At 36.8% G+C, this 25378-nt stretch overlaps 4 protein-coding genes across 8 annotated transcripts; 2 read left to right on the top strand and 2 right to left on the bottom strand.

The window, feature by feature from the left end:
* Positions 1–853: 853 nt before the first annotated feature.
* LOC125215047 (late blight resistance protein R1-A-like) lies at positions 854–4589 on the bottom strand. Its single transcript, XM_048116342.1, has 2 exons — positions 1621–4589; positions 854–1244 (listed from the first exon to the last, which is right to left on the bottom strand). Exons 1-2 carry the CDS (start codon positions 4500–4502, stop codon positions 1121–1123), a joined length of 3006 nt encoding a protein of 1001 aa, XP_047972299.1. The 5' UTR covers positions 4503–4589; the 3' UTR covers positions 854–1120.
* Positions 4590–8052: 3463 nt separating this feature from the next.
* Positions 8053–10336, bottom strand: LOC125215048. Of its 5 annotated transcripts, none has more exons than XM_048116344.1 (9): positions 10187–10336; positions 10006–10117; positions 9810–9862; positions 9127–9163; positions 8994–9056; positions 8804–8908; positions 8467–8620; positions 8314–8390; positions 8053–8183 (listed from the first exon to the last, which is right to left on the bottom strand). In XM_048116344.1, exons 1-9 carry the CDS (start codon positions 10234–10236, stop codon positions 8091–8093), a joined length of 744 nt encoding a protein of 247 aa, XP_047972301.1. In that variant the 5' UTR covers positions 10237–10336; the 3' UTR covers positions 8053–8090. The 5 variants fall into 5 exon arrangements, with proteins under 5 accessions (XP_047972301.1, XP_047972302.1, XP_047972300.1 ...); XM_048116345.1 differs by having other exon boundaries at positions 8467–8608; positions 8988–9056; XM_048116343.1 differs by having other exon boundaries at positions 8988–9056.
* A 9508-nt stretch (positions 10337–19844) lies between these two features.
* Positions 19845–21740, top strand: LOC125211351 (serine/threonine-protein kinase RIPK-like). Its single transcript, XM_048111091.1, has 5 exons — positions 19845–20243; positions 20361–20496; positions 20692–20828; positions 20916–21039; positions 21144–21740. The coding sequence occupies exons 1-5, from the start codon at positions 19896–19898 to the stop codon at positions 21593–21595; spliced, it is 1197 nt and encodes a 398-aa protein (XP_047967048.1). The 5' UTR covers positions 19845–19895; the 3' UTR covers positions 21596–21740.
* Positions 21741–22156: 416 nt separating this feature from the next.
* LOC125209534 (RING-box protein 1a-like) lies at positions 22157–25358 on the top strand. Its single transcript, XM_048109133.1, has 5 exons — positions 22157–22408; positions 22511–22561; positions 22649–22708; positions 24989–25060; positions 25146–25358. Exons 1-5 carry the CDS (start codon positions 22258–22260, stop codon positions 25181–25183), a joined length of 372 nt encoding a protein of 123 aa, XP_047965090.1. The 5' UTR covers positions 22157–22257; the 3' UTR covers positions 25184–25358.
* The last annotated feature ends 20 nt before the right edge of the window (positions 25359–25378 follow it).

The following is a 25378-nucleotide window of genomic DNA, read 5'->3' on the forward strand; positions in this document are numbered from 1 at the left end:
ACGTTTGCTAGGGTAAATAAGTCATCTATCTTGGAGTTCTTATCATGTTTTATCATATCTATCATCCCTACAAACGCCCGAGTTAAAATGGCAAGCTAGTTAGATAATCACTTCCTATTACATAGTTGGATAATCACTTCACATGTAAGTATATAACAATTTTACTGTCCAAAATAACCATGTCGAAAAATACAAGGCAAGTGAAATGTGATACCTACGTACCAGTATTCCTCATCACATCGAGCTTCACGCGGTCTCTCGAATATGATGTTTGAAGGACTATATTTGTTTATTTGTTGTAAGCATTGTTGTCCCTTCGTTGCACAGCTCACACTGCAGCATTGTTTTGAGAAACTAATTCCTCTGTAACTGTAAAGGAATTATAACAAGAAAACACACATGGTCCAATATCTTCTAGAGAATTTTGGTGTGTGTAGAGTGATCGTCGACATGAATCCAGGCTTCTGTCGTCGCACCTGTGAATGTTTATTGCTAGCGCTCCTCTTGAAGTTTTTCAGATGGCCGATTATATTTGGTTGCAAATGTATGACAAAAATAAGACTTAACGGGCAAAAATAGCCTTTTCCAGGAAAACCAAATCCTATCCATGTGAATAAAAATATGGATATAATAGTAGTTGTTTTGGACTATTATGACCCTATTCGATTATTTCATGAATAAATGAGTTCTTGCACTGTTACAAGAAATTTTTCGTATAGGAGTATAATAATCTGTCAGATTCGCCTTTGTGTGTGCCAGAGGCCTTCCTTCTCATGCCCCTATTTACAGTTGGTCGAACACTTCTCGAAAGCCTCGACACGCTCGGGCTTAGCACAGGTTGAGAGAAATCTGGTTACAGAAAATGACTTAATGGGAAAAATACAATCCAAAAGGATAAATAGAAGGAAACATGCAACTACACCGAAATTATAATTACAAATAAACTGAAACTCAACAGAAAGCATAATAATAGCCGAGCCGTGAGTCCTCTTTCGACAATATGAGATACATCACGGTAGTGCTCTCGGATATCTTGAATCAAGGTGTCGTCTCCAAAGATGAAACGGTTTCATCTTATCATTGCAGCAAAGCAGACATAAATCCAAAGTTGAAATATATACTAATATGAGGCCTTTGCATAGATTCCCACAGAGCTACTACTCATTTCCTCAACATCATCCGAATCTTTGCCATCATCCTTTTCTGTATCATCATCATCATCATCATCATCATCGGAATAGGATCTGCAACAATGAATTTGAGAGAGGAACATTATACAGAGTTAAGATTGGGCAACAAAACATACACATATTTTATTGGTCACAAATGTTTGGTAGATGGAAACTAGATGAAGCATATTTTATTGGTCACAAAAGTTTGGTTGATGGAAACTAGATGAAGCTTTCGCTAGTGATTGATGCAAAAAACAATTAACTCCCATTTCAACAGTTCACATATTCCTGAATCCTAAGATGACATGTAACACCATAACAGAGAAATTCAAGCATAACACAAAGAGGCTACCTATACAATGACAGTTTTTATTCCATACATAATCCAGTTATAATCCTCAACAGAATCTAAAATAAGTTACAATGTTTAATTAAATTTAGGACTAACCTTTGAAGATTGACTGTCATTGGTTTCTCATAAATAGTCGAAGAGGCAGTAACATCAAGGCGAGAAAATGGAGTCATGTGTAACTTCTTGGCACAAGTCAGAGCTAAAGGATTGCAGTCCACCAATTCAATCTTTCTGTCCTTATGACCCGGCCAGTGGATCCTTTGTAGCTTGTAGCAATGTTTTAGGCTTACATAGCTAAGGAGACACAGCTCTCCGAATCTTAAGTTCAAGTATACCAAATCAGTGTCTTCAATTAGAAGAAACTCAAGCTTGGCAAAACTTTCCTTTCGTGCTTCCCATGTTGGACCTCGAAAGGCGTAGGATCGCAATTTGAGCACTTCAAGATTTGGCAAAGAGCCAATGACATCCATGTATTCCCAAGGAAAACCCATGCCACTCAAATGTAACTTTTTCAGTCCACGCGAGAATGTTAGTGAACTAGGATTCTCAAGGACAACATACCCACACTTGGCCACAGGATTTATGATACTACATTTAAGTGTCTTCAAACTTTCAAGTGTTGAAATGCATCCAAAGAAACTCAAAACAAGGTTATGATCGTCGTAAGGTGTTAGCTCAGCATGAACTACTAATTTGCTAATATTAGGAATTCTTTTGGAGAGTTCCGAGATAGTGCCAATAGTAGCATTCACACCTACGAGTGTCAATAGTTTTTCCAAAGAAGTAACATGAGATGGAGCTACAAGAATCTTTCCTAAGATTTCAATATGCTCTAACTCTTTCATATCCCATATTTGTATTGGGACATATGATGGAGCTCTATAACATCTAATGTTCATATGTGGATGAATGATCAAGAATCGAAGGTTGAAAAGTTTGGATATGGTTGCAGGGAGTTCTCCGTTGCAAGTTAGAGCAAGATACTTGAGTTGAACTAGGCCAAGAATTTCTGTTGGGAAGGTGTAGAAACGCAAGCTAAGAGCATCTAGTTCCCTAAGAAATCTGAAACCAACATCTACTGAGATTGGATATTGGTGGTAAGGACCATAAAAAAAGATAGATCGTGTTAAGAATGCACAGTTCAATCTAACTGAGTTGCAAAATTCTTTGATACCAAATAACATGTTATTTTCGAGACACAAGCAACGCTGACCTTTTATCCCTTCTTCAGTGCCATCAACAAGCCTTTTTAAGACATGATAAAACTTGTTCTTCCTAGCTTCTCCTCTACACACGTGCCGCCAAGAAGAATGAAGCCGACATGTTTTATACTTGCGATGACCAATTGGAATCCCATACTCATAGATGCTCGTTTCGCTGAATAAAACAAGATTTTTATCCAAACAAAGCTTGTCCAAACATCTCCAAACAGACTCTTCAAAGGTTTCCTTTATGTTTGTGTCAAGAAACCAACCCTCAGCCGTAAGCATATTGATGATCTTGGATGGTGGGGTGTTATATTCTCGAGGGAAAACTCCCATAAATAGAAAAGGCATTTTGAGATACTGAGGTAAGTAGTTGTAACTTGGGAAGAGTACCTCTGATATCAGATTATATGCATATGTGAAGACTAAGTTTCTCTCTTCTGCAATATCACTCCAGTAGTCTGGATCTCTGTTTTGCTCAGATTTCGATATGATGTCAGCAACGGTTAGTATCATGAGAGGAAGACCTTCACAATTCTTTGCAATTTTGGTAGCAGCATTGTCAAGCTGAGGAGGGCAAATCAATTCGCCAAACACTTTCTCGCATAATAGCTTCTTACTTTCTTCTATGTTCAAAAACCGCACCAGCGTGGACTCCGAAACCATTTCCAACGTACGATATTCAAGTACCGATTTTTCTCGAGCAGTAAGCAAGATAACAATCGTTGCTTTGTCAGGGTGTGGTAAGAAACTCATCAAGGAACGCATTACTTGTGTCTCCCAAACATCATCCATCACAATGAGGCATTTCTTGCCCTCTACTCTTTGCTTCCAGTAATCATCTGCGTTTGCGTGTCCTAGCCTAACTCTACACAGTTGAGCAAGAATGCTTCGTGAAACACGACTAAGTTCAGGTTTTCTTCCTACTGTGACCCATGCGCGACACTCAAAATTGCTCAAGATTTCTGGATCTTGATAAATTTTGGCAGCTAGAGTGGTCTTCCCAATGCCTGCCATTCCAACGAGCATTTCAACATGGCTCCAACTATCCTCCAAAAGATCTCTTTTGAGTTGTTGGAATTGGTCAGATAATCCAATCATCTCTGAGTTGATTCCACGAAAACCAATTGTTGACGACATAGCTGCCTCGTCCTCACCCATATTGTATAATTCATATATATATTCCCACTTCATATCCTCGAGTGCGCGGACAAAGAAACCAACATCATCTTGAAGGCATCGTAGATCAATGGAGAATACCAAGGCATCACTTCTACTTCTAAACTTTCTACTTGATTTTGAGTGGCCTACTTTGTGTTTATCTCTTCTTCTTCTTCTGCTTCTTCTCCTCTGAATGTTACTTGCCATTTCTGGCTGGTCAGGTGGAGGGCTTTGAAATTGAAACTGAAGTTGAAATTGTAGTGAGAAAAGGGATTCTTTTAAGTCTTTAAAATCCCAAACTCTCTCCTTCATTTCTTCATACACATGGTCTGCAGGAATTTGTAAAAGAATCTGATCCGTGAACAGGGATTCCAATTTGTCTTCGAACTCCCATATGAAATCTCTGATTCTTCCATCCAAAGCATTCACCTTCTTCCTGCACCTGCTTGGACTTGTGTTGTCTAATTTTTGCAGAATTGGTTTCAATGAACGCAGCCCGTTGATGGCGGGTTGTATGACATGAAGAGATGGCTCAACAACTCTAAAATGTGAAGAATGGAAAATATAGTTAATTGTGTTCGTCAAAGAAATCAGTGCACCGTACGCCGTCATCTGATCTGAGAGCTGGCGAGTGAATATCTTATCTGATATGTCAAGCAAATGAAGAGAAAAGGGGAGGGCTTCTGGAATTCTGGGGAAGGAAATGGACAGGTAAGGATAGTTCTACTGTATACTTTCGCAGTTTCACTTTATATTCCATCTTTTTTACTATACTTTCTTTGGCGGAAAATGATAATGTCATTGTCTTTTTACTTTTATTTCCTCTTTTCCTTTATCTTTTTTTCTTTTACTCGTTGCTTACCACTTAATCAATTTGAAGGAAAAAACTAAATTTACTATCCTCTAATTTTATCCATACAAAATTTATCTTTATTACATTCTAATAAATCATGTTATACAATTAATTTCTCACATTGAACTTTAATAAATCACAATCTAATGATCAAACCATCTTATTATCATAAATATACAAATTATAGTACAAAATAATTTTTTTTTTTAATAATTTAGGAAAAAGATTAACTTTTCAAATTAAATATCTACAACAAATTTAAGGAAAAAAAAATTCGATATAATATAAATATTTGTAATCAAACTCAAAATCATGTGTGAATCTTTTATAAAATTTTCATATCATTTCGCGCATTCTTATTTTTATAAAATAATATAGTTAAAAATAAAACTAATTTATGTTAATTAAATCTAATTCAATTTAGAGTTTAAAGACATTATGTTCATCTTTATTTTTATTTTTTAATAATTTACTGTGTAACTCGTTATAGGATGCATATAATACTTTTATCATTTAAAAATTATTTAGTGTGAGCTTGTGTTGCATTTTTATAAATAAAGGAGAGTAATAAATTTAGTTTATTGCATAAAATAGATTAAATGATTTGCTACGAAAATAAGAAATAAAGTTGAGGAGAAAAGAAGAAAAAAAAGAGAAAAGAAAAGAAGAATAAATTTGACTATATATTATATATATTATAGAAATGAGGGATAAACTAACTAAACAGAAAATTATGTATTTTAAATTAAATAAATGAAAGGAAAAAGGCACTATTATCGGACTTAAGTTTCCGCCAAAGAAAAGTAAAAGGATTGAATATGAGCCAAAGTGATGTCGTTTGGTGCACCGCACACTGCTATGTTATCCAACATAAGAGATAGGATCCAACCTTATATTTCTTCATCCACAACTATTTTGGGCATCTCAGTAGATTGTATTTGAACTTCAATTTTTTTTAAAGTGAGTTAAGTAATAAGAATAAAATAGGAGTATATATTAGAGATAGCAAAATAAAAACAAATAAAACAAATAAATAATCTATTTTCTTTATATTCCTTGTGCTTACCACCAAACACAAATTATGAAATGGAATTATCATTTCATTTTATTCTCGTTCTCTATTTCATTCACTCCTTAATCTTTTTCATTATAATAAAAAGCCCGTAAAGCTTGTCAAATGAATGCAATTAAAGAATAAACAAAATTAGATATTTTAAAGGTATGTTAATACACACTCTCTCTGTCCAACATTACTTGACTCACTTCTTCTTTTTTTGCACTTATTTTAAAAAAAATTACAATAAATAGTTAAAGTTGAGAGAGAAAAAAATAAGAGTCTCCACTTTAACAATTTATCATTATTTTTCAAAATGAGTATAAATAAAAATGACTTAAGTAATGTAGGATGGAGGGAGTACATTGAGCTGGCCAATCTGCTTTTCAAAAGAGTAGGCCAAATCTAGGGGAGGACGCAGAAATAAATAACAATAACGGTTGTGATTTCTAAATTTTATTTTAAAGTATTTTTTTGAGTATTTTAGATTATTTATAAGGGTTTTTACATAATAATTTACCTTAAATTTAGATAAAGTAAAAATTTATAAAAAAAAATTTAAAATATAACTTTATTAAGGGCTTTAGCCCTACCCATTTTGTACATGGGTCCGCCAAATCCAATGGATTTCAGAACTATTTGAGTAAAAGTAATATTGGATTTTATATTGTTATTTATTAGCAAAATTATGTCCGAAATTAAATTAGTACTTCCCCGTTTCACTATAGTTAAGGTGAAACTTTTCGGCACGGAATTTTAGAAAGTAATGTTGGGTCTGTTAAATAAATAGATAAAAAAAGTAAAATAGATGAAAAGGTAGAGAGAATAAAGTATAAAATGAATAAAGTAGAGAGAATAAAGTAAGAGAGAGTAAAGTAAGAAAAAGGAAAAAGTTACTACCTTCGTCCCCCAAATTTTGACACAGTTTACTATTTCGGTCCGTCCCTGAAAATTTGATACACTTCACTTTTTACCATTTTTGGTAGTGGACCCCATGTTCCACTAACTCATTCCTACTCACATTTTATTATAACACTAATACTTTAAAAGTAGGACCCACATCCCACCAACTTTTTCAATTAACTTTTCATTACATTTCTTAAAACCCGAGCGGGGTCAAAGTGTATCAAAATTTGGGGGACGGAGGTAGTACTATATAAGGAAATGACTCAACTATGAAGAAACTTCCCGAAATAGTAATATGACTCAACTATAGTGAAACGGAGGGAGTACTATGATATTTTAGTTGTTGATTGCTTGATCATATTATGTTTAGAAATATGAGAAAACTGATACTCCCTCGTCTCATTCAAGATGGTCATCTTTCCTCTTTTGTTTGTCTCAATCAAGATGATCATTTTTCAATTTTAGAAATACCCTTATCTCTTATCTCTCTTCATTAAAATATTCAACTACCTATTTTCTCTCTACTTTATTCCATCTAACAACATTTCCTAAAATCCCGTGCAACTCAAGAATGTGGCCATCTTGAGTGGGGCAGAGGGAGTAGTTCCCAACGTCCCAAATAATTTGTCACCATTTGATCCGACACATATTTTAAGAAATGTAATAGAAAGTTGGTTGAAAAAATTAATGGCATGTGAGTCCTACTTTTATATACTCCCTCCGTCCCATAAAAGTTGAGACAAAACTTTTGGGCACGGAGATTAAGAATTTATATTAAATAAATAAGAGAGATGAAAAAAGTAGGAAAGATAAGAGAGAGTAAAATAAATGATGGAATAAAGTAAGAGTGATTGGATGTTTTGTCTTTTGTTAAAAAAGGAAATGACTCAACTTTTATGGGACGGACTAAAAAGGAATACGACTCAACTTTTATGGGAAGGAGGGAGTATTAGTTTTATAACAAAATGTGAGTGATGATGAGTAAGTGGAATGTGAGGTCCATTACTAAAAATGGTAAAAGTGAAAGGTAGAAAATACTAAGTGACAAATTTTCAAGGACGGATGAAGCTATTTATTTATTCATTCGTTAATTATTGATAAAAAATCAAATTTGGAAACTTAATTACAAAATTATGGGCGGAAGTTTACTTAATTATTAAATTATCAATGTTGCAACGGAATAATTTCATATTACAGCTTAGAATATATAGTAATCATTGTTAGAAATAGTAATTCTTGTGTATTTAGACTTGTTTATTGTAAAACATATGTATACGTGCAGCTAGTAATAAAATAATCGAACAATCATTCGAAAATTCATTTGAATATTTGGTTTCACGGTGTCATAGTTAAAAGAAAAAATAGCTTTCGAATAATCAATAATTCATCATCGTCCATTTGAAACATCAGAGCTTGAAAGTTCAAGACATAATAAAAATGTTTGTTCTGCGGATAGTTGAGTACTTGCTGCGTCAACAACCTGCAATAAACTTCATCACAATCAATACAACAAATGTATACAGTATACTTTTTTAAAGCAAGGTTTAATGAAATTCATAGTTGTAAGTAACATAGATGATTACAAATATCTTATCCTACAAATATTTTACCTGAAAGCCGATCTTCTGATACAAGTTTCGAGCAGGTTTATTGTGGCGGTGGACATGAACGAAAACTTTTTCTGCACCTATATGGAAAAAATTACTTAGTATTTCCTATGTTCACAAAAAATATACAGTATCTCGCTTATTTGATGTCAATACCATTGGACTTGGCAACGGAAATGGCATAATCTATGATGACGCTGGCAACACCCTGCCGGCGTGCATATTTAGCAATGCATAAATTTGCAATATAGCCGTAGCGGATCGAGGGCTTTGTATCCAATAGGCAGAGAAGAGGATGCTTCAACCATTCCTAAATTAAATTAATCGTTTGATCACAAGCATAAGAACAAGTTAACGTTTGCTAGGTTATATTAGTCCTCTATCTTGGGGTTATCTCGACTAAAGGTGACCTAAAACGTGTGGTCTTATCATGTTTTATCTTATCTATCATTCCCATCAAACGCCCGAGTTAAAATGGCAAACTAGTTAGTACCCCTGGAAAGGTTTCTCCATGAGACAAATGTTGAATGCTCAAGTCCAAGCTTCCAGCTACACTTTTTGGTATGCTAGGTTTCACCTCTCCATTTTCATTCTTCACCTGATTTTGGAGATCAACATCAGCCTAGTATATTGTTAATATATATTCAAGAACAAGTGTTGGACATTAATTATTGTACCATTACAATAATACACAGGCACTTTTTCCCCATATTTGCATTGTATCTCCTTGTCATTGCATTGAACTCCTGGATAAAATGGAGGATTTGTATGTACATTAGATTATGAGGAAGTGATTATTTGCAGCCAGTGTTCTACCTGTTGGGCGAATTTTCTTCTGTTACTCTCGGCATATCTGATATTATAAGATGAGCAACCACCAATTATTTTACTTCTTATGTTTATAACACTTAATATGTAGAATTAAAAAAAATCCGGACATATATAGATGACCAATTTTTAATTTTGTTCTATAATCAATAGGCAAGATATTTCTTTCTAATACTTCACCCATCCTCCAAAATTAAACTAGTTTTACCAATTTAGGTTGTCCCTTAACATTAGACCAAGTCTAAATATGAAAAACTTTTAAAAACATATTATTTCTACGCATCATTTTATTTACAACTTGTACCATTAGAATGTGGATCTCATAATCAACTAATGCTACTTTTACTATCTTTTTCTTATCTTTCTTTTATTTTTTTCACATCTGTCTCTTTACTTTGTTAATTGTGCATTAAAATCTGTATCATTTACAAATTTATTTACTTTTTATAGTAGGACGGAAGGAGTAAAAATTTGAGATTTTAATTGAGTCACACAATACTACGAAGGTAAATGAAAAATTATTGTACTACTCCGTTATTTTTGATATAAAAAATTGCTGAATTAATCTCTCATGCACAATGCCAACAATAATTCAAGTTTCAAATGGGAGAAAGGCTTTAATATTTATTTAAAAAGAAAACTAAAGGAGGGATATATCTTGAATTCCATACCGTTCATTTTCTCGGCCCTCCCATTGGCTCTCAGCTCTCAACCAAGCGGCCATCTAACCAGGAAAATAGAAGAATGCAATACATACATATATTCTCCATCAATTCCATTCTATGTTTCTTTTTGAAATCTTCATGTTGCATACTCACCAAAATAAACATGTCGAAAAATACAAAGCAAGTGAAATGTGATACCTACCCAGTATTCCTCATCATGTCGAGCTTCACGCGGTGTTTCGAATATGATATTTGAAGGACTAGATTTTTTGGTTTGTTGTAAGCATTGTTGCCCCTTGGTTGCACAGCTCACACTGCAGCAGTATTTAGAGAAACTAATTTTCCTCTGTAACGGAGTAAAATGGAATTACAAGAAAACTCACATGGTCCATCTTCTTGAGAAATTTGGTGCGTGTAGAGCAAACGTCGCCATAAACCCGGCACAAGTTTCTGCGAATAACTCTTTCCTTTGTAACCCCAGCTGGGGCTCCTCTTGAAGTTTTTCAGACGGCAGGTTATACTCCCTCGGTCTCTTAAAAATACAACACATTTGTTATTTTTGGACGGCCCTTTAAAATATATAGACCAATCTATTTAAGAAATTTTTTTCTCTATGAGTCCCGTTCTCCAATAACAATACTCCAATAAATTTTTATTTTTATCTCTTTTACTTTACTATTTGTGCATTAAAACATTAAAAATCGTGTCGTTTCAAATGTTGTCTATTTTTTAGGGATAGATGAAGTATTTGATTGCAAATGTATTATTACCATAAAAATATTCCCTTCGTACTCGTTACCTGTGTACATCAATTTATTTACAATTTTAATTTATATTACTATGACCCAATATTACAATTCATAAAACACTACTTTAACTACCATTTTCTTTCTGTCTCTTACTTTATCATCTGTGCTTCTAATTCTCGTGTCGTTTCTAATGCACATATTTTTATAGGATGGAGAGAGTAAGACTTAAAGAATTGTGGGTTGAAAAAGTTAGTGAAATATATGACCATTTTTTTCTATTGATTTTATAACAAAATGTGAGTTAAGTGAGTTAGTGGAATGTAGGAACTAATTATCATTTCTGATAAAAGTAAAATATGACTCTTATTGTGGGACAGACTGAAGTGGGAAAATGTGACTCTTATTGAAGGACGAAGAGAGTAGGAGTAGTGGTAGTAGCTAGTAATTTTGGACTATTAGTATTATATTGTTATTCACCTTGTTCCATAAGGCCATCTACGTCACTGTCTCAATACCTTCTCATCCTTTAACTATTTATGGGCTCCACAACACTTTTTACCCCCATCTCTTAACTAAGAGACGGCATCTGCAACCCTCCATCTCTTAATCATCTCATCTCTTAACTATTCATTCAATTTCATTTTTTATTTTTATTTCCAACAAATTCAATTAATAAAAACACATTTCATTAAATAAAAGAAAATTACAATTTACAATCCTAAAAATTTTTTTAAAAAAATAATTAAAATCCTAAAAAAAATAAAAAAAGACATAATTTAAAATACTAGAAATTAAAAATTTCACACTTAAATTATAAAAACTACTCCGCCGGCGAATCATCCCCCGAAGGCGATGGCAGTGCACCCGTTTGAGGCGGAATACCAAGTTATCTTGCCAGATACGCAATGCCGGCAAGATGGTATTGATATTGGTTAGGCGTCATGCAGGAAGTGTCAGCCATCGTGGTGGTGAAGTACATGGACATTAGGGAGGCCGGTGGCCCTTGAGAGACCGCCTGACTTGATTCGCCTCGGCCCCTCCCTGCGCGAGTGTAACACCCCCTACCCGTCAGATAGAAGATGTTACAGATTCTGGTACATAAACTTAAAACGTAGACATACTTACTTGATTCTCAAAATTCACGCTATTATAAAAAAGTTCCAATAGAATCATATTACGCACCGACTCATTTTCTTGATCTCCAATTCGTATTTAATTTGATCTAATAAAACTCAAAGTCTTCATCCTTATGTCTGATTATTTTTCGATCATCATAAAAACATAACATATACTCCAATTTCTTATCTTTATATTTCATTTTATACTCAATCACATCATATAACAAATATCAACATCTAATGCCAACAATAAACTCTATAGCTTGATTAGAATGGAAGACATACCTTCATTTACCATTGAATATGCTAATAGAGGTCGATTATATGCTAAAACATTAATGAAAATTGAAATAATATGATTATGGCATTGGGGAGGTGTTAGACGTTTTTTCCTCCTTAAGAAAGATAAATGGTTCCTCTCATCCATATCTATATGTTTGTAAATGTCTACATCTTAATTCTAATAATTTAATTTGTGGCCAAAATACAAGTGTTCTACTAAATATGAGTACACATGTTATCTTTATTCTAAATTGTTCCATATATATATTAAACAAATTGAGACAATCTTTTGGGTTCCAACTCATAAAATAAATCGGCACTTTCATTTGAGTGAATAAAATAATTTTCATTCTTTAATACCATACCACATAAGCTAATTATATTTACATATCTTTAATCAAATTCTAGATTCTTCTTTATTTAATTTAACTCCAAAATAAAACTAATATGATGCATGTACTAATAATTTAGTACTTAAAATAGTATTCTTTACTATTTCTAATAAATCAGTCGAAAACCTATTTCTTCATTTTCAAGTCATAATACCACTCAACCACTTCATTTTATTACATTTTAACTTTAATATACCTTTTAATTTTATTCTATCAATCATTGTTATTATTTGTAAGATCAATATATTCGTTCAAAACTCAATTCACGATTTTCTAACTGAAATGGCGAATTCCGTCTAGGCCCATTTTGAGGGTGTTATAGCGAGCAATAGCCGCCTTGTTCCCTTGCGGCCAACGTCGTGTACCGGAGGATCCCCCTGCATCGGATGTCGGGAACTCAACCTCTTGTGAAGTGTTGCCTTCCCCACCCTCACTAGGCGAGCATTGGCCACCGCTGTGTGCTTCGTGTGTTTCGAGCTCGAGCACGTGCTGGACTGGACACCGCCAGCCCACCTATCAAGCTCTTTGACTGACTACCAAACACCAGGATGTTTGAAATCTTTGCCGGTGTCGGCTTTAAAGACTGACAAAGCCGCTCTCAGAATGTCGGCTCCACTAGCTCCGCTTTGGTAATTCTCCGCTTCATGCTTGTAGATCCCACAAAATTTTTTGATATCTTTGTCGCATCGCTCAAAATGACTGCGAAGCATCTTCATGTTGCGGCGGAAGGTCCCCTCGACTTTTGCTCGTTGTATACGTCGGTGACCTTATCCCAAAAACACTTGTGGGTTTGTTGATTCCCGAGGATAGGATCGTACGACGTGCTGATCCAAGCGTTGAACAGAGCCATTGTCTCCGCGGAGCTGTGTGGATGACGGCCTAGGTCCTCCACCGCCTCGTCCTCTTCCTATTCCTCCTTGTTTCCGGATCCGCGACTGGCGGAGCTTCCACCACCACATCCTTCTCCTCCGTCTCCTCCTCTTGTAGCTCCGGTCGGAAGGTTTTCCGGAGTGTGTTCCTCCGGAATATTCTCCCTAATTTGGGATAATCCCTGCGTTTGCCCATACCTCGGGGCGTAGGGACGATAGTATGTATCAATTGAAAAAGATGGTGTTTGGTACGCCGGTGTCGACGAGCCTTGGGTGCCCGGCGATGAACCGGAACCGGAAGCACCCAAAACATTGTACATGCCCCCCCAGTCGACAAACGCGTTCAAGTCGTAGCCTCCCTCACCGCCAGAGTTTCCATCACCGGACATTTTTGCAGAAATTGGAGAGGAAAGAGAGATTATATGATAGTGATGAGAAGAAAAAAAGATGAGAGATAGTGTGTTTGTGTGTAAAATGAAAGAGGTCATGGGAGTATTTATAGAATAAAAAATGAATAAAAATAATTTTTTTTTTTACTGTTTAAATATTTTAATTTTTAAATTTTTTTTTCGAAAAATCGAGTTTTAAAAAAATTATTTATTGCGTCAGCATGACGACGCCCACTCGCAGGCCGACGAGTGGGCGTCACGCCTTGCGCCAGAGCTCGCCAGCTTCATCGACGCGGAGGGCCAAGGGACGCGACGGATGAGCCGCATCGCCGTCTCGATGCTGGCTCGTCTCGCCGAGACGAGCCCGAGCCCGCAATGAGACAGCGATGCGGATGCTCTGAATATATGATCTCTTGCACTATTTGACCAATTGTGCGATACGCGGACTCTACATATAGCAATAATATGAGTATAAAAAAAAAATAATAGTAATAGATTAAATATTATTAAATTAAATTAAACAAAATCTACTAAAAGAATAATATACTATTCTTATAATGAAACATTAGACATAGTAGTAGTATAAATTAGTGAAATTATGAACACTCAGTAAAAAAACACAACTACTACTAAAAGAAGAGTTTTGGAGCTATATCCCCATAATTTAGTGAAAATGTGTGTGAGTTGGGCAAGCGGTAGAAGACTAATGTCTCTCAAATTGGAGTCTTTTGTGGCACATCCTTTAAAAAATTTAAATTTATTTTTTCATCCAAAAAAAATAGTGAAACTAAGAAAACTTAACAAAAAAACACAACTTCTATAAGAGCATCTCCAATAGCGGCTAGCCCACCGGCTAGCCGATTCGCGGCGCTAGCCGGTCGGCTAGCCGAACTATTGCAACCGGCCAGCACACTTTCGGCGAGAAATTAGGCGAGCGCACGCCGATTTCCAGGTGTTGGCCGATGCGCTGGCCGCCATTGTAGGCTGGCGATCGGCCAACGTAATTTTTTATTATTATTTTTTTAAATTTTGAAACACTATATATTCGCGATTTTCACGTCATTTTCATTTGCACCATTTGTTTTAACGAGTTTTCTCTCTATCTAAATTTCTGTACAAGAGCAACCAGGCGAAATGAGTAACGCAGGTAGTAGTAGTGGTGGTAGTGGTGGTAGTGGTGGGGATGCTGAGGAGTACGAACAACGAATAAACGAGGCATTGGAGGCCTACATGAACCGCGAGATGGAGCGGTACATGCAAAGGGCCTTGCAGCCGGCGGTACCTCGCCCTCGACCCGTTGTCCACCGCCGAGCAGTGATTGATCGGGATCACGTAGCTGCACATCAGCGGCTATATGACGACTACTTCGCTCAGAGAACCCGCGGTTTGGGGCCAACCTGTTCAGGCGGCATTTTAGAATAAGTAGGGAGTTGTTTATGCGTATCGTCGACGCTTTGGAGCAGCGATATCTGTGTTTCCGCTTCAGGCACGATGCGGCTGGCAGACTCGGCCACCCCTATTCAAAAGTGCAAGGCGGCAATCGGGCAGTTGGCCTACGGAGGCGCGGCAGACATGTGGGATGAGTACCTCCACATTGGTGAGTCGACAGCCCTGGAATGTCTGATGTATTTCTGTCAGGGCATGATTGAAATATTCCGTGATTAGTACCTTCGAAGCCCTACCCCCCAAGATTTTCAGGATCTGATGCAGATGCACGGGGAAGCGGCATGGGTTCCCCGGGATGTTAGGCAGCATCGATTGTATGCATTGGGAGTGGAAGAACTGTCCGACTGCCTGGAAGGGGGCCTACACGACCGGCTACAAGGGAAAGAATCCCACGATGATCCTCGAGGTCGTAGCTGATTACCGGCTGTGGATCTAGCATGCGTATTGTGGGGTAGCCGGGTCGAACAACGACCTCAACGTCCTAAACTCGTCACCCCTCTTCAACGAGCAAGTGTCGGGGCATCGGTCCGGCCATCGGTTTGTGGCCAGCGGCAACCGGCATGATATGGACTACTACTTGGCGGATGGGATATACCCTAGGTGGCCCATCTTTGTGAAGAGGATCAGGCACGCAAATGAGGACAGAAGGCCTACTTTGCGGAACGGCAAGGAGTCGGCGCGCAAGGACGTGGAGCGCGCATTTGGTGTGCTCCAATCTCGATGGGCGGAAATTAAGGGTCCAACGCGTTTGTGGGATGTCGGTTGCATTGCTGATATAATGTACGCCTGCATTATCTTGCACAACATGATCGTCGAAGACGAAGGCGTACAACTGACTAATTGGGCCAATGACGATACTTGATGCAGCCGGTCCAAGCCACGACGTGGCCACCCCCAACGTACGAAGGGGGGTACCTCACGATGAAGCTGGTCGCCTCCAGGCACATGCCGACATGCGCCAAGTGAATGCTCACATTCAACTCCAAAAGGATTTAATTGAAGAGTTGTGGGCACGGAAGATTGCACGACGATAGTTTTTTTCTTTATTATGTAATTTTTTTTAATGAATGTACTTTTTTTAAAAATGAAATTAATATGTCTCGTAGATTTAATTCCGTAATTTATCGTAAATTTAATTCCGCAATAAATATAATTCAATTAATTGAATTAAATTCATGACAAATTACGGAAATAAATTTACAAGACATATACGGGAAAATTTATTAATTTCATGTTGTCAAGGCTGGCCTGCCACCCGCCCGGCATCGCCTGCCCGCCCACGACGTGGCCACCCTCAACGTTCGAAGGGGGGTACCTCACGATGAAGCCGGCCGCCTCCGGGCACATGCCGACATGCGCCAAGTGAATGCTCACATTCAACTCCAAAAGGATTTAATTGAAGAGTTGTGGGCACGGAAGATTGCACGACGATAGTTTTTTTCTTTATTATGTAATTTTTTTTTAATGAATGTACTTTTTTTAAAAATGAAATTAATATGTCTCGTAGATTTAATTCCGTAATTTATCGTAAATTTAATTTCGTAATTTATCGTAAATTTAATTCCGTAAATTTAGTTGTTTTTGAATTATTTTTATTGCGGCTAGCCTATTTGCTTAAAATGATGATGTGGCGCGTGGAATTTTAGTGCTGATGACGCGGCAGGGAGAGAGTGGCTAGCCTGTGGCTGGCCTAAAGCCATTGGAGATGCTAATTTAAGCAAATAGGCTAGCCACAGGCTAGCCTCAATAAATATAATTCAATTAATTGAATTAAATTAAAACACATAAGCAAATAAAAAACAGAGCTACTAACTTGAAATCAAATCTATGCATAATAAACGAAGAACTTAACAGATCTGCATACCCTAGACGAAGTGAAATAGAAAACAAGAGGAAATAAAACAATTCTATCTACCACTGTCTTTCCACACGCCAAAACCGACCTCAGACGCTAAATCCACTCCGGATCCAAGCGTCCGACATGAACTCCCAACAGAAGAAACTCTCCATCACGTCAGATTTTACAAATAAGAACTCCGAATACTCAAACAACCACAGATCTGTCACCAAATTCCACATCAAACACCTCAATAACGAAATAAACAGAGATCGACATAGCAATTGAAGAATTACGCTAACAGCAGAGAGATCTATGCAAAATAACTTGAAATTAAACAGCTCAACGCAGATCCATGAACGGTAAAGCAGTAGAACATTATCAACATCAAAGTCGACTCCCAAAAGTGAAGTTCGACGGTGGAAACTAGCAAAAACAGCTGAAATTAAAAGTAATTGTATCTTCGCCCTCACTAGGACGGTGTTGCCAAGCACGAAATATTTAGAAAATACCCCCCTATCACGATTACCCCAGAACCATTCCCAAGTGTGTGTAAAAATGTATGAGCTAAGAAGAGTGGAAGACTATCTCCATTGCGCTGCATGCTCTTCTCTATTTATAGGCGTTTTAGTGGGCCCAGCGAGGTATAGATAATGACTTTGTTGCCCTCAGCTGTAGACTTCCTTTATCACGCCAATTTCCTCGTAATTCCTGCTCATTTCGTTCCATTCTCCTGCTAGACCATCTCCTTCATAACTTCCTTGATCTAGCAATTTTCTTCACACACCTGGCTTAGGAAACGTGTTAGACCCAGCAAATTATAACATTTTTTCGCACATTACCGATGCATGAAATTAGCCTTATCACCCATCAACTGTTGCCAAGGGTACATGTTGTACTGCCCGTCCATCTGCCCCCATCCAGACCCCACGGGTACCGTGAGAGTCTGAGACTCGCTCGTCGCCGGCGTAGACTGGTTGTTGTTATCCATCTCTCGATGTTGCTCTTGTACAGAAATGTAGATAGAGTTTAATTATCATTTTCATTATCTGATACGGGTACATTACCTACAACCCCACGAGAGGATCCACTTGTGAGAGATGAAGGCAGCGAGGAGCCCAGCAACGAGGAGAAGTCAGAATTATCCACGTCGGAAGGGGAGGAACAGAGTCGAAGGTATCCGGTTAGGCAGAGGAAGAAGCCTACGAAGTTTGCTGAATATATTTAGTGCTTCTTTTGATTATTTAGAGTTTTGAGAATATTATTTAGTATTTTTGCTTAAACTATTTTATTATTTTTGCTTATTGGGTCGAGCGTAATTATAAGCTCCGTTTCGGGTTTTCTTGTTGGTTCTTTCCCGGAATTGATCGAGTCGAACCAAACCTAGGGTCCTTAGTATATATAGGGATTCTGTGCATTGACGAAATATCAATAAATCAGAATTTACCTATCTTTCATTTATCGTATATTTTCTTTCCTTGCAATTTATCTCTCCTTGACGCAGAAAAACCTAGCGGACGGCGGCTGTTTGACGGAGAGGACCTCTGCGAACGAACCACCCCCTTGGCCTTTACCGTCATCGGTTTCTCGATACGATCTCTCATCGTATCATTATCATTAACTGTTGTCCATCTCTCGATGTTGCTCTTGCCGGCGTAGACACATAAAAAGAAGAAAAAAGGGAAAAGGAAATAACAATGGAGGTCATCAGAAAAGTTGCGCTGCTTGAGGTCTGACTTCTGAGGATGAATCATGGGGCAGAGTTCCGGTTGCCGTGGGGTCGGCCGATCCCACACGACCCCACCTCCATCCGCGCCGATGATTGGCTAACCATTGCGGGGTTTGGGCCGATCATCGGCCCTATCCTTTTTTTTATTTTTATTTTTGATTTATTTTATTCCATTTTCAATCTAATTAAAGGACAACGTCCGCTGTGTACGCCCTAAGCTAATCCAGAGACGCGTGATGCAGATGGTCAGGGCTAGCCACCAAGCGCGGCTCGTACGTTGAATTTTCAAACAAATAAAAAAATATAATACTACTAATATCTCTGATAGTGCAAGTGGGTGAATAGCAAGCTGTATAACTGCGTTGAATTAGTAACAATTATGCCGCGTTTTGAATTGCGCAGGAAATATTTTAGGCTGGTCAAACACGAAAGTCAACAACGGCAGCAAATAATTTGTCTGAAAAATTCATAGTACTACAATTCACGTGAATTAATGCCAAAACAGTAGTTCTTTAAATCGATATTTTACAAATGTGTTATCTCTCTTATATTATTACTACTATTTTTTATCATTATAATAGCAAAATTAATATTTTGATATATATACATATAAAGTACTAGGATTAACTATCATCGTTCCTGTATATAATTCCTACAAGTATAGTTTTATATTCATTGCAATATACAAGCACAAGTTATGAAAAATGGATAGCTTAATTTTTTTTACTAATATAAATTTAACGAAAGAACACGTGATCCGTGAGTTTTTCTTAGCAGTAACTTTTAAATTTCGCTTCCAATTGACTCATACTAGTCACAATCATGTTCCATGCTGTAACAATTGTTATATACCCATTTCTATTCCCATTATTTGTCTCATTTTACTATATTCATCTAACTTTATTAATTAATATTTCATTTTATTTTTTACTACTTTTTTATAAATAAACTTCATATTTTATCAATTTATGTCACATAATTTGTAAAAGTGATATATACATTCCATTAACTTTTTCTCCTATATATCTAACAAAATTAAATAATTTTTAAATCCACATGGATCAAATATAAGATCATTCTTAGAGAAATGATGGAGTATATAAATTATTGTACTAGTGGACAAGCACGCAGTGAAGCGATGATTGAGTCTGTGAATAAAATAATTGGCGTAAACAACCACAATTATTAATATAAAAGCAGCTGCAAACCAACCACCATCTCCATAGAGAGGTAGAGAGAGTGAAAAACACATTCTCCAATTTATCATCCAATTCTCGATTAATGGCGGTGAAGAAGAAGGCGAGGTGGCAGGATTTTTTCCCGGCGTGTTTCAAGGCGGAGACGAAGAAATCGCCGATTCAACGTATTTCGTTATTGGATTTGAGCAGTTGGACGATTTCGGAGGAGCTCTCCCTGTCTCTGGCGGGGTCGAATCTCCACGTTTTCACGCTGCAGGAATTGAAGCTCATAACTCATAACTTCGCGTCCACCAATTTGCTCGGTGAAGGCGGGTTCGGGCCGGTTCACAAGGGATTCATCGATGATAGCTTAAGGCCCGGCTTGAAGGCCCAGCCCGTCGCGGTCAAGCTCTTGAATTTGGACGGCACACAAGGCCACAGAGAATGGCTGGTATGTCAACTTCGTCTTTAATCTATTCATGAAAAGAAACGTAATTAGTCCATTTAGCCTTAATTACTTGATTTCTTTTTAATTATTCTTGATTTGTCCTTTTGTTTTGGTGATCAGACAGAAGTAGTTTTTCTTGGTGAATTAAGACATGCAAATTTAGTGAAGCTGATTGGATATTGTTGCGAAGAAGAGCAGAGGCTTCTGGTGTATGAATACATGCCTAGAGGCAGCTTGGAAAATCAGCTCTTTCCAAGTAAGTATTCTCTTGTCTATTATTCACTTATCAAAACTAGTAATTTTTTTACTTACTAAACAATATTTAGCCTTTATAATTTCTATCAATCCAATTCTATTGTTTAATAGTAAAATGCTATTTAATTCAGTCAAGAATCTAATTGACCATGCTTGAATTGAATATGTATTTATTGTCGATCAACATTGTACTCAGAAATGTGCATTCCACTTCCTTGGTCAACAAGAATGAAGATTGCTCTTGGAGCTGCAAAGGGGCTTGCCTTCCTACACGGAGCCAATAAACCAGTCATATATCGTGATTTCAAGACGTCCAATATTTTGCTCGACACGGTATGCTTATTCATCTAATACTCAATCCATATTCATTGCTCGTGTATACCTACATTTGCTAATATCTCTCCTTGTTCGTTTTTTCAGGACTTTGTCGCAAAACTCGCCGACTTGGGGTTTGCTAAAGACGGCCCACAAGACGACGAGACGCATATCTCCACGCGAGTTATGGGCACTCAAGGCTATACTGCCCCTGAATACCTCATGACAGGTAAATATAGTTATGAACGATCCTAATCCAATATCGAGTTGAATAAAATGTACTCCTATATATAAGCAGCTACTAACATTTTTAATCAAATCAAATTTATACAGGGCACCTGACATCAGCGAGTGACGTATATAGCTTCGGAGTAGTATTGCTTGAGCTTATAACTGGACGAAGATCGCTTGACAAGAAGCGTCCCAACAGAGAACAAAATCTGGTGGAGCGAGCGAGGCCTATGTTGAAGAATCCACGGAAACTGATGAAGGTCATCGATCCAAGACTCGAGGGCCAATACCCAGAAATCGCAGCCCAAAAGGCAGCCGCATTGGCTTATCAGTGCTTAACCTATCGCCCTAAGCTTAGACCAACCATGGCTGAAGTTGTAAGAGTTTTGGAGCCCTTGAAAGATTTTGATGATACTCAAATGGGAACCTTCGTATTTACAGTATCGGCGGATTGCAATTCAGTGAAAATTTTTCCTACAGAAACTACAATAAAAGGTGGTAAAGAAGGAGAAGTAGCAATAATAATATCGGACATCAAGGCCATGAAAATGTAGTAACATCTTCGTTGGTTTTCATAGACTATACATAGGTTAATTAGTGTAGATCTTAGAAATACGAATTGTTAATGAAAATATAACTAGATATTGTACGCCCATTTTGTAGATCTATAAACACAAATCAAATTTATTTTTTGGTTCATTCCATCCATGACCTTTTTAGTGTAAATATGCAATCTTCATTATACATTTATACTACTATCATTGTGTTTTTAGCCTTTATTTTTTGAAATTTTATGTACTCATTGAATTGAAAGAAAATGAATTCTAAATCAATCATAAATTTTTATTTGATAAAATAAAATAATTGATATGTAGTTATATTTAAAGAATTAAATTTTATGAAATTGAAGAATTCTATTTCGAATTCTTTCTCTAAAAGATGAAATAATTGATATAATATTGAATTATGGAAATTGTGTACGCACAAGCACAATTTACATAACAAACTAAATTGAGAATAGGTAAATTGAAGAAATATATTTTTATAGTTTAAGTATTTTCTTAAAAAAATAAATAATGGTAATTTTTCTTTCTATTTACCTCATTATTATTTGGAGATCACCGTTTACCGCTGCTCTCAGTTCTAATCTCCTCTATCAAAGCTCAACACAATCTCCGAAGATTGAAAGCTAAATCGGTGCCCTAGCCTGCTGAAGATGGCCTCACTTGATACCGACGTCGATATGGTTCCCGCCGGCGATGGATCCTCCGGCGCCGGGCCCTCCACCATCAATCCCTCATCGTCCACCAAGAAACCAAAGCGATTCGAGATCAAGAAGTGGAACGCCGTCTCTCTCTGGGCTTGGGGTATAATTCAGTTCTAGATTCAACTCTAATTGATGTTTTTCTTTGCTAGAGTATTTTGTGTTGATTGCTCCGGACATAAACCCTAATTATTTATTCCTGCAGATATCGTGGTCGATAATTGTGCCATTTGCAGGAATCATATCATGGATCTTTGTGAGTCTATAATTGCGGTATTCGATTTCTAATATGTGATTGTTCGCTTTTATTTGTTTGATTTAATGTTTGTGATGTTCTAATTAGGCATTGAGTGTCAGGCTAATCAGGCCAGCGCAACAAGCGAGGAATGCACAGTTGCATGGGGTATGTTGATCACCGCTCTTCGTCTCTAGCTAGCTCTATTATGTTATTTTTTCATGGCTGGGTTGGTATGTTGTATTCAGTTTTCTGTGTGATTGAATTTGATGGTTAAATCAGCCCGGATCACAACTCCATGAACAGTGTATTGCTTCTCCATAGACAGAACCAATTTGTTTCTCTGTTTTTAAAATCAATTATGTGCACCAATTTTGCTAGCACTATTCAGTTCTCAGGTGCTATTTTTAATCTGTTATTGGCTTTCTCATGTATGCAGTATTTCTATTTGTAGGTATCTGTAGCAACGTGTCCCTTAACCTTGAATTCCCATGTAGGCATAAGATGAATGCCAACTAATTGCCAGGGTTTACCATTTAAGGTTATAATTGGGTTTAATTTTCTTCTACTAGAAAAAACTGTAGTGGATGTGCTGAGAGCAGAATATAATCCTTCTCTAAACATATCCATGAAGCAAAGTACAAGATGTTGGATAGCATAGCTAGTGGTTAGAAGGGTTATTGAAAAGGGCATCTAGGTCACTTGGCTTTAGGTTAATAATTTCTTGTGTCTATAACCAGTTGGCAAAGATTATTGTAAACTAATAAGATGAGGAAACCGAAGTATTTGTTTTCCCCTCTTTTTTGTATTCCATGTAAAATTGAATGTAGATTGGCATCCTAGACCATGTAAGTAAGTATAGGTTTTCCCCATGGATAGATTATATCCCAATTAAACTCTTTGCAGCGCATCTTGTTTATTCCCAACTAGATTACTACCTTTAATTCTCTGATTCCGATTTCTGTAGGAGATTATGTTATACTCGTTTCTGTTATCTTATGAGATGGCTATATATATTCTATACTGCCAATCTTGATGTATCTTTATTGCATTGTCTTGGTCATAATGCCATAAAGTGTACGTAAATAATAAAACAATGTATTTCTTAATTATTGAACTCAGCAAGCTAAGCCTGTAATAGATATTAGAAAATCAACCTCTCGAACCTCCTGAAATTATCTTTGACTCTATCAGTTACTTATTGAGAATGCAATCCTCACTACCATAGCATTTGAAACATATATAAAAGGAATCCAAACTTATTTCAATACTCAATTTTCCATGTCAAGATCTTTGGTTGAGATTTCCTTTCCTTTGGAGAGTGGAGACAAGCATCTTTTGCTGGGAACTCAAAAGATAGCATGCCATAATCTTATGTACATCTATGCATGAGATCCTCTTGCTTGCACTGTAATTTCTGACACGTGCTGCAGTACCTTTGCATTCGTATTTCTCTTGAAGTCACCTAGTTTTTTTATTTTGTTTAACTAGGAAGCCTTGCAATTTGTATTTAGTTCTATTTTGGAGTTGCTAAAGAGGTTACATGGTAATTATTATTATGTCTTGCAGTTGCAGAACTTAAATATAACTTATTTTGAAGCAAAAGGTTGATCAGCTTCATTGAGCCTTTTGTGTTCAGCTATTTGGTTTTAACAATATCTGTGGGTAATTCTACTGTTTTACATTCCCCAAGCTGTAGATCTCAACCTAATTGCTACTTTACATTTGTTGAGTTGTGGCCACCTTCTCATGCAAATGGAAAGTAACACCTTAAAAGTTGTCCCTTGGCACTGTCCTTTTTTAACTTTTATGTTGCCACAACGATTCCTTGCCCAAGGTTGATAGCAGATAGAAACAAGAACAGAACTTATGTTTTCACTGCATCTGTACAGAGTGACACCAGACATGCATCAAGTTATTAAAATGGTACTCTAAATATTTGGTAAATATATTCTGACAGCAAATGTTTGTTATGGTTATTTGCTTTATAGATTTTTCCTTACTTAGCATCAAGGGATACTTGGACTTTATTTCTACTTACGGCTCTGATTTGTGGAAATAATGGTCACTACCATTTGGCCATAATCTGTCACCAATAGATTTTGTCCTTGTTAACAACTCGTAAATCTTGCTTGTGAAACTTGGAGTAGTTACAAGGGTTTTGAATATCAAAGGAGGATGAACTGAGAAGATTATGCTATGTTATGGTTCTTTGGGTGGTTCTACTCATTTATGGGAGTTTCTTAAGCTCCTGACTCCCCATAGGTGTAAGCTTTTGAAAGTTCTATTCTTGGAATCAGCGACTTGATTTTGTTACTGTCAGTACTTCTTTTGTGGATATTTCTGTTGACCTTATTGACTCCAAATGTGCTGGTTGCATATGCCTTTTGTCTCATTAAGCAAAACTATTATTCTACACTTTCTGTTTTTAAATTGGATTTTCTATAGGTGTATGCAATCATGCCTTCCACTTCCATTGCATTAGCAGATGGCTCAAGACCCGTCAAGTTTGTCCTCTGGGTAAAGTGCTCAGTAGTTTACAACTGACCTATCTTCTTGCACCCAATCACGGAGGTTATATCTAATTTTTGACTAAATCGTGCAGATAATAGCGAGTGGGAGTTTCAGAAGTATGGTCACTAGAATTATAATTTGTACTTTCTTCTAGACTGGATATGTAAACTTGTGAGTTTTGGGAAGTATGGGCACTGCTGTAAAAAATTTAAATTTCTTCAGGTCCATTTATGCAGCAAATATGCTTGTAATATGCTTGAGGACTTCAATTGTCGTGCATGGTATTTGAAATCATGTTGCAATTTGTTTTTTTTTTACTTTCAT

This window comes from Salvia hispanica, chromosome 3 (assembly GCF_023119035.1).
Source record: "Salvia hispanica cultivar TCC Black 2014 chromosome 3, UniMelb_Shisp_WGS_1.0, whole genome shotgun sequence".
In the NCBI taxonomy this organism is placed as follows: domain Eukaryota; kingdom Viridiplantae; phylum Streptophyta; class Magnoliopsida; order Lamiales; family Lamiaceae; genus Salvia; species Salvia hispanica.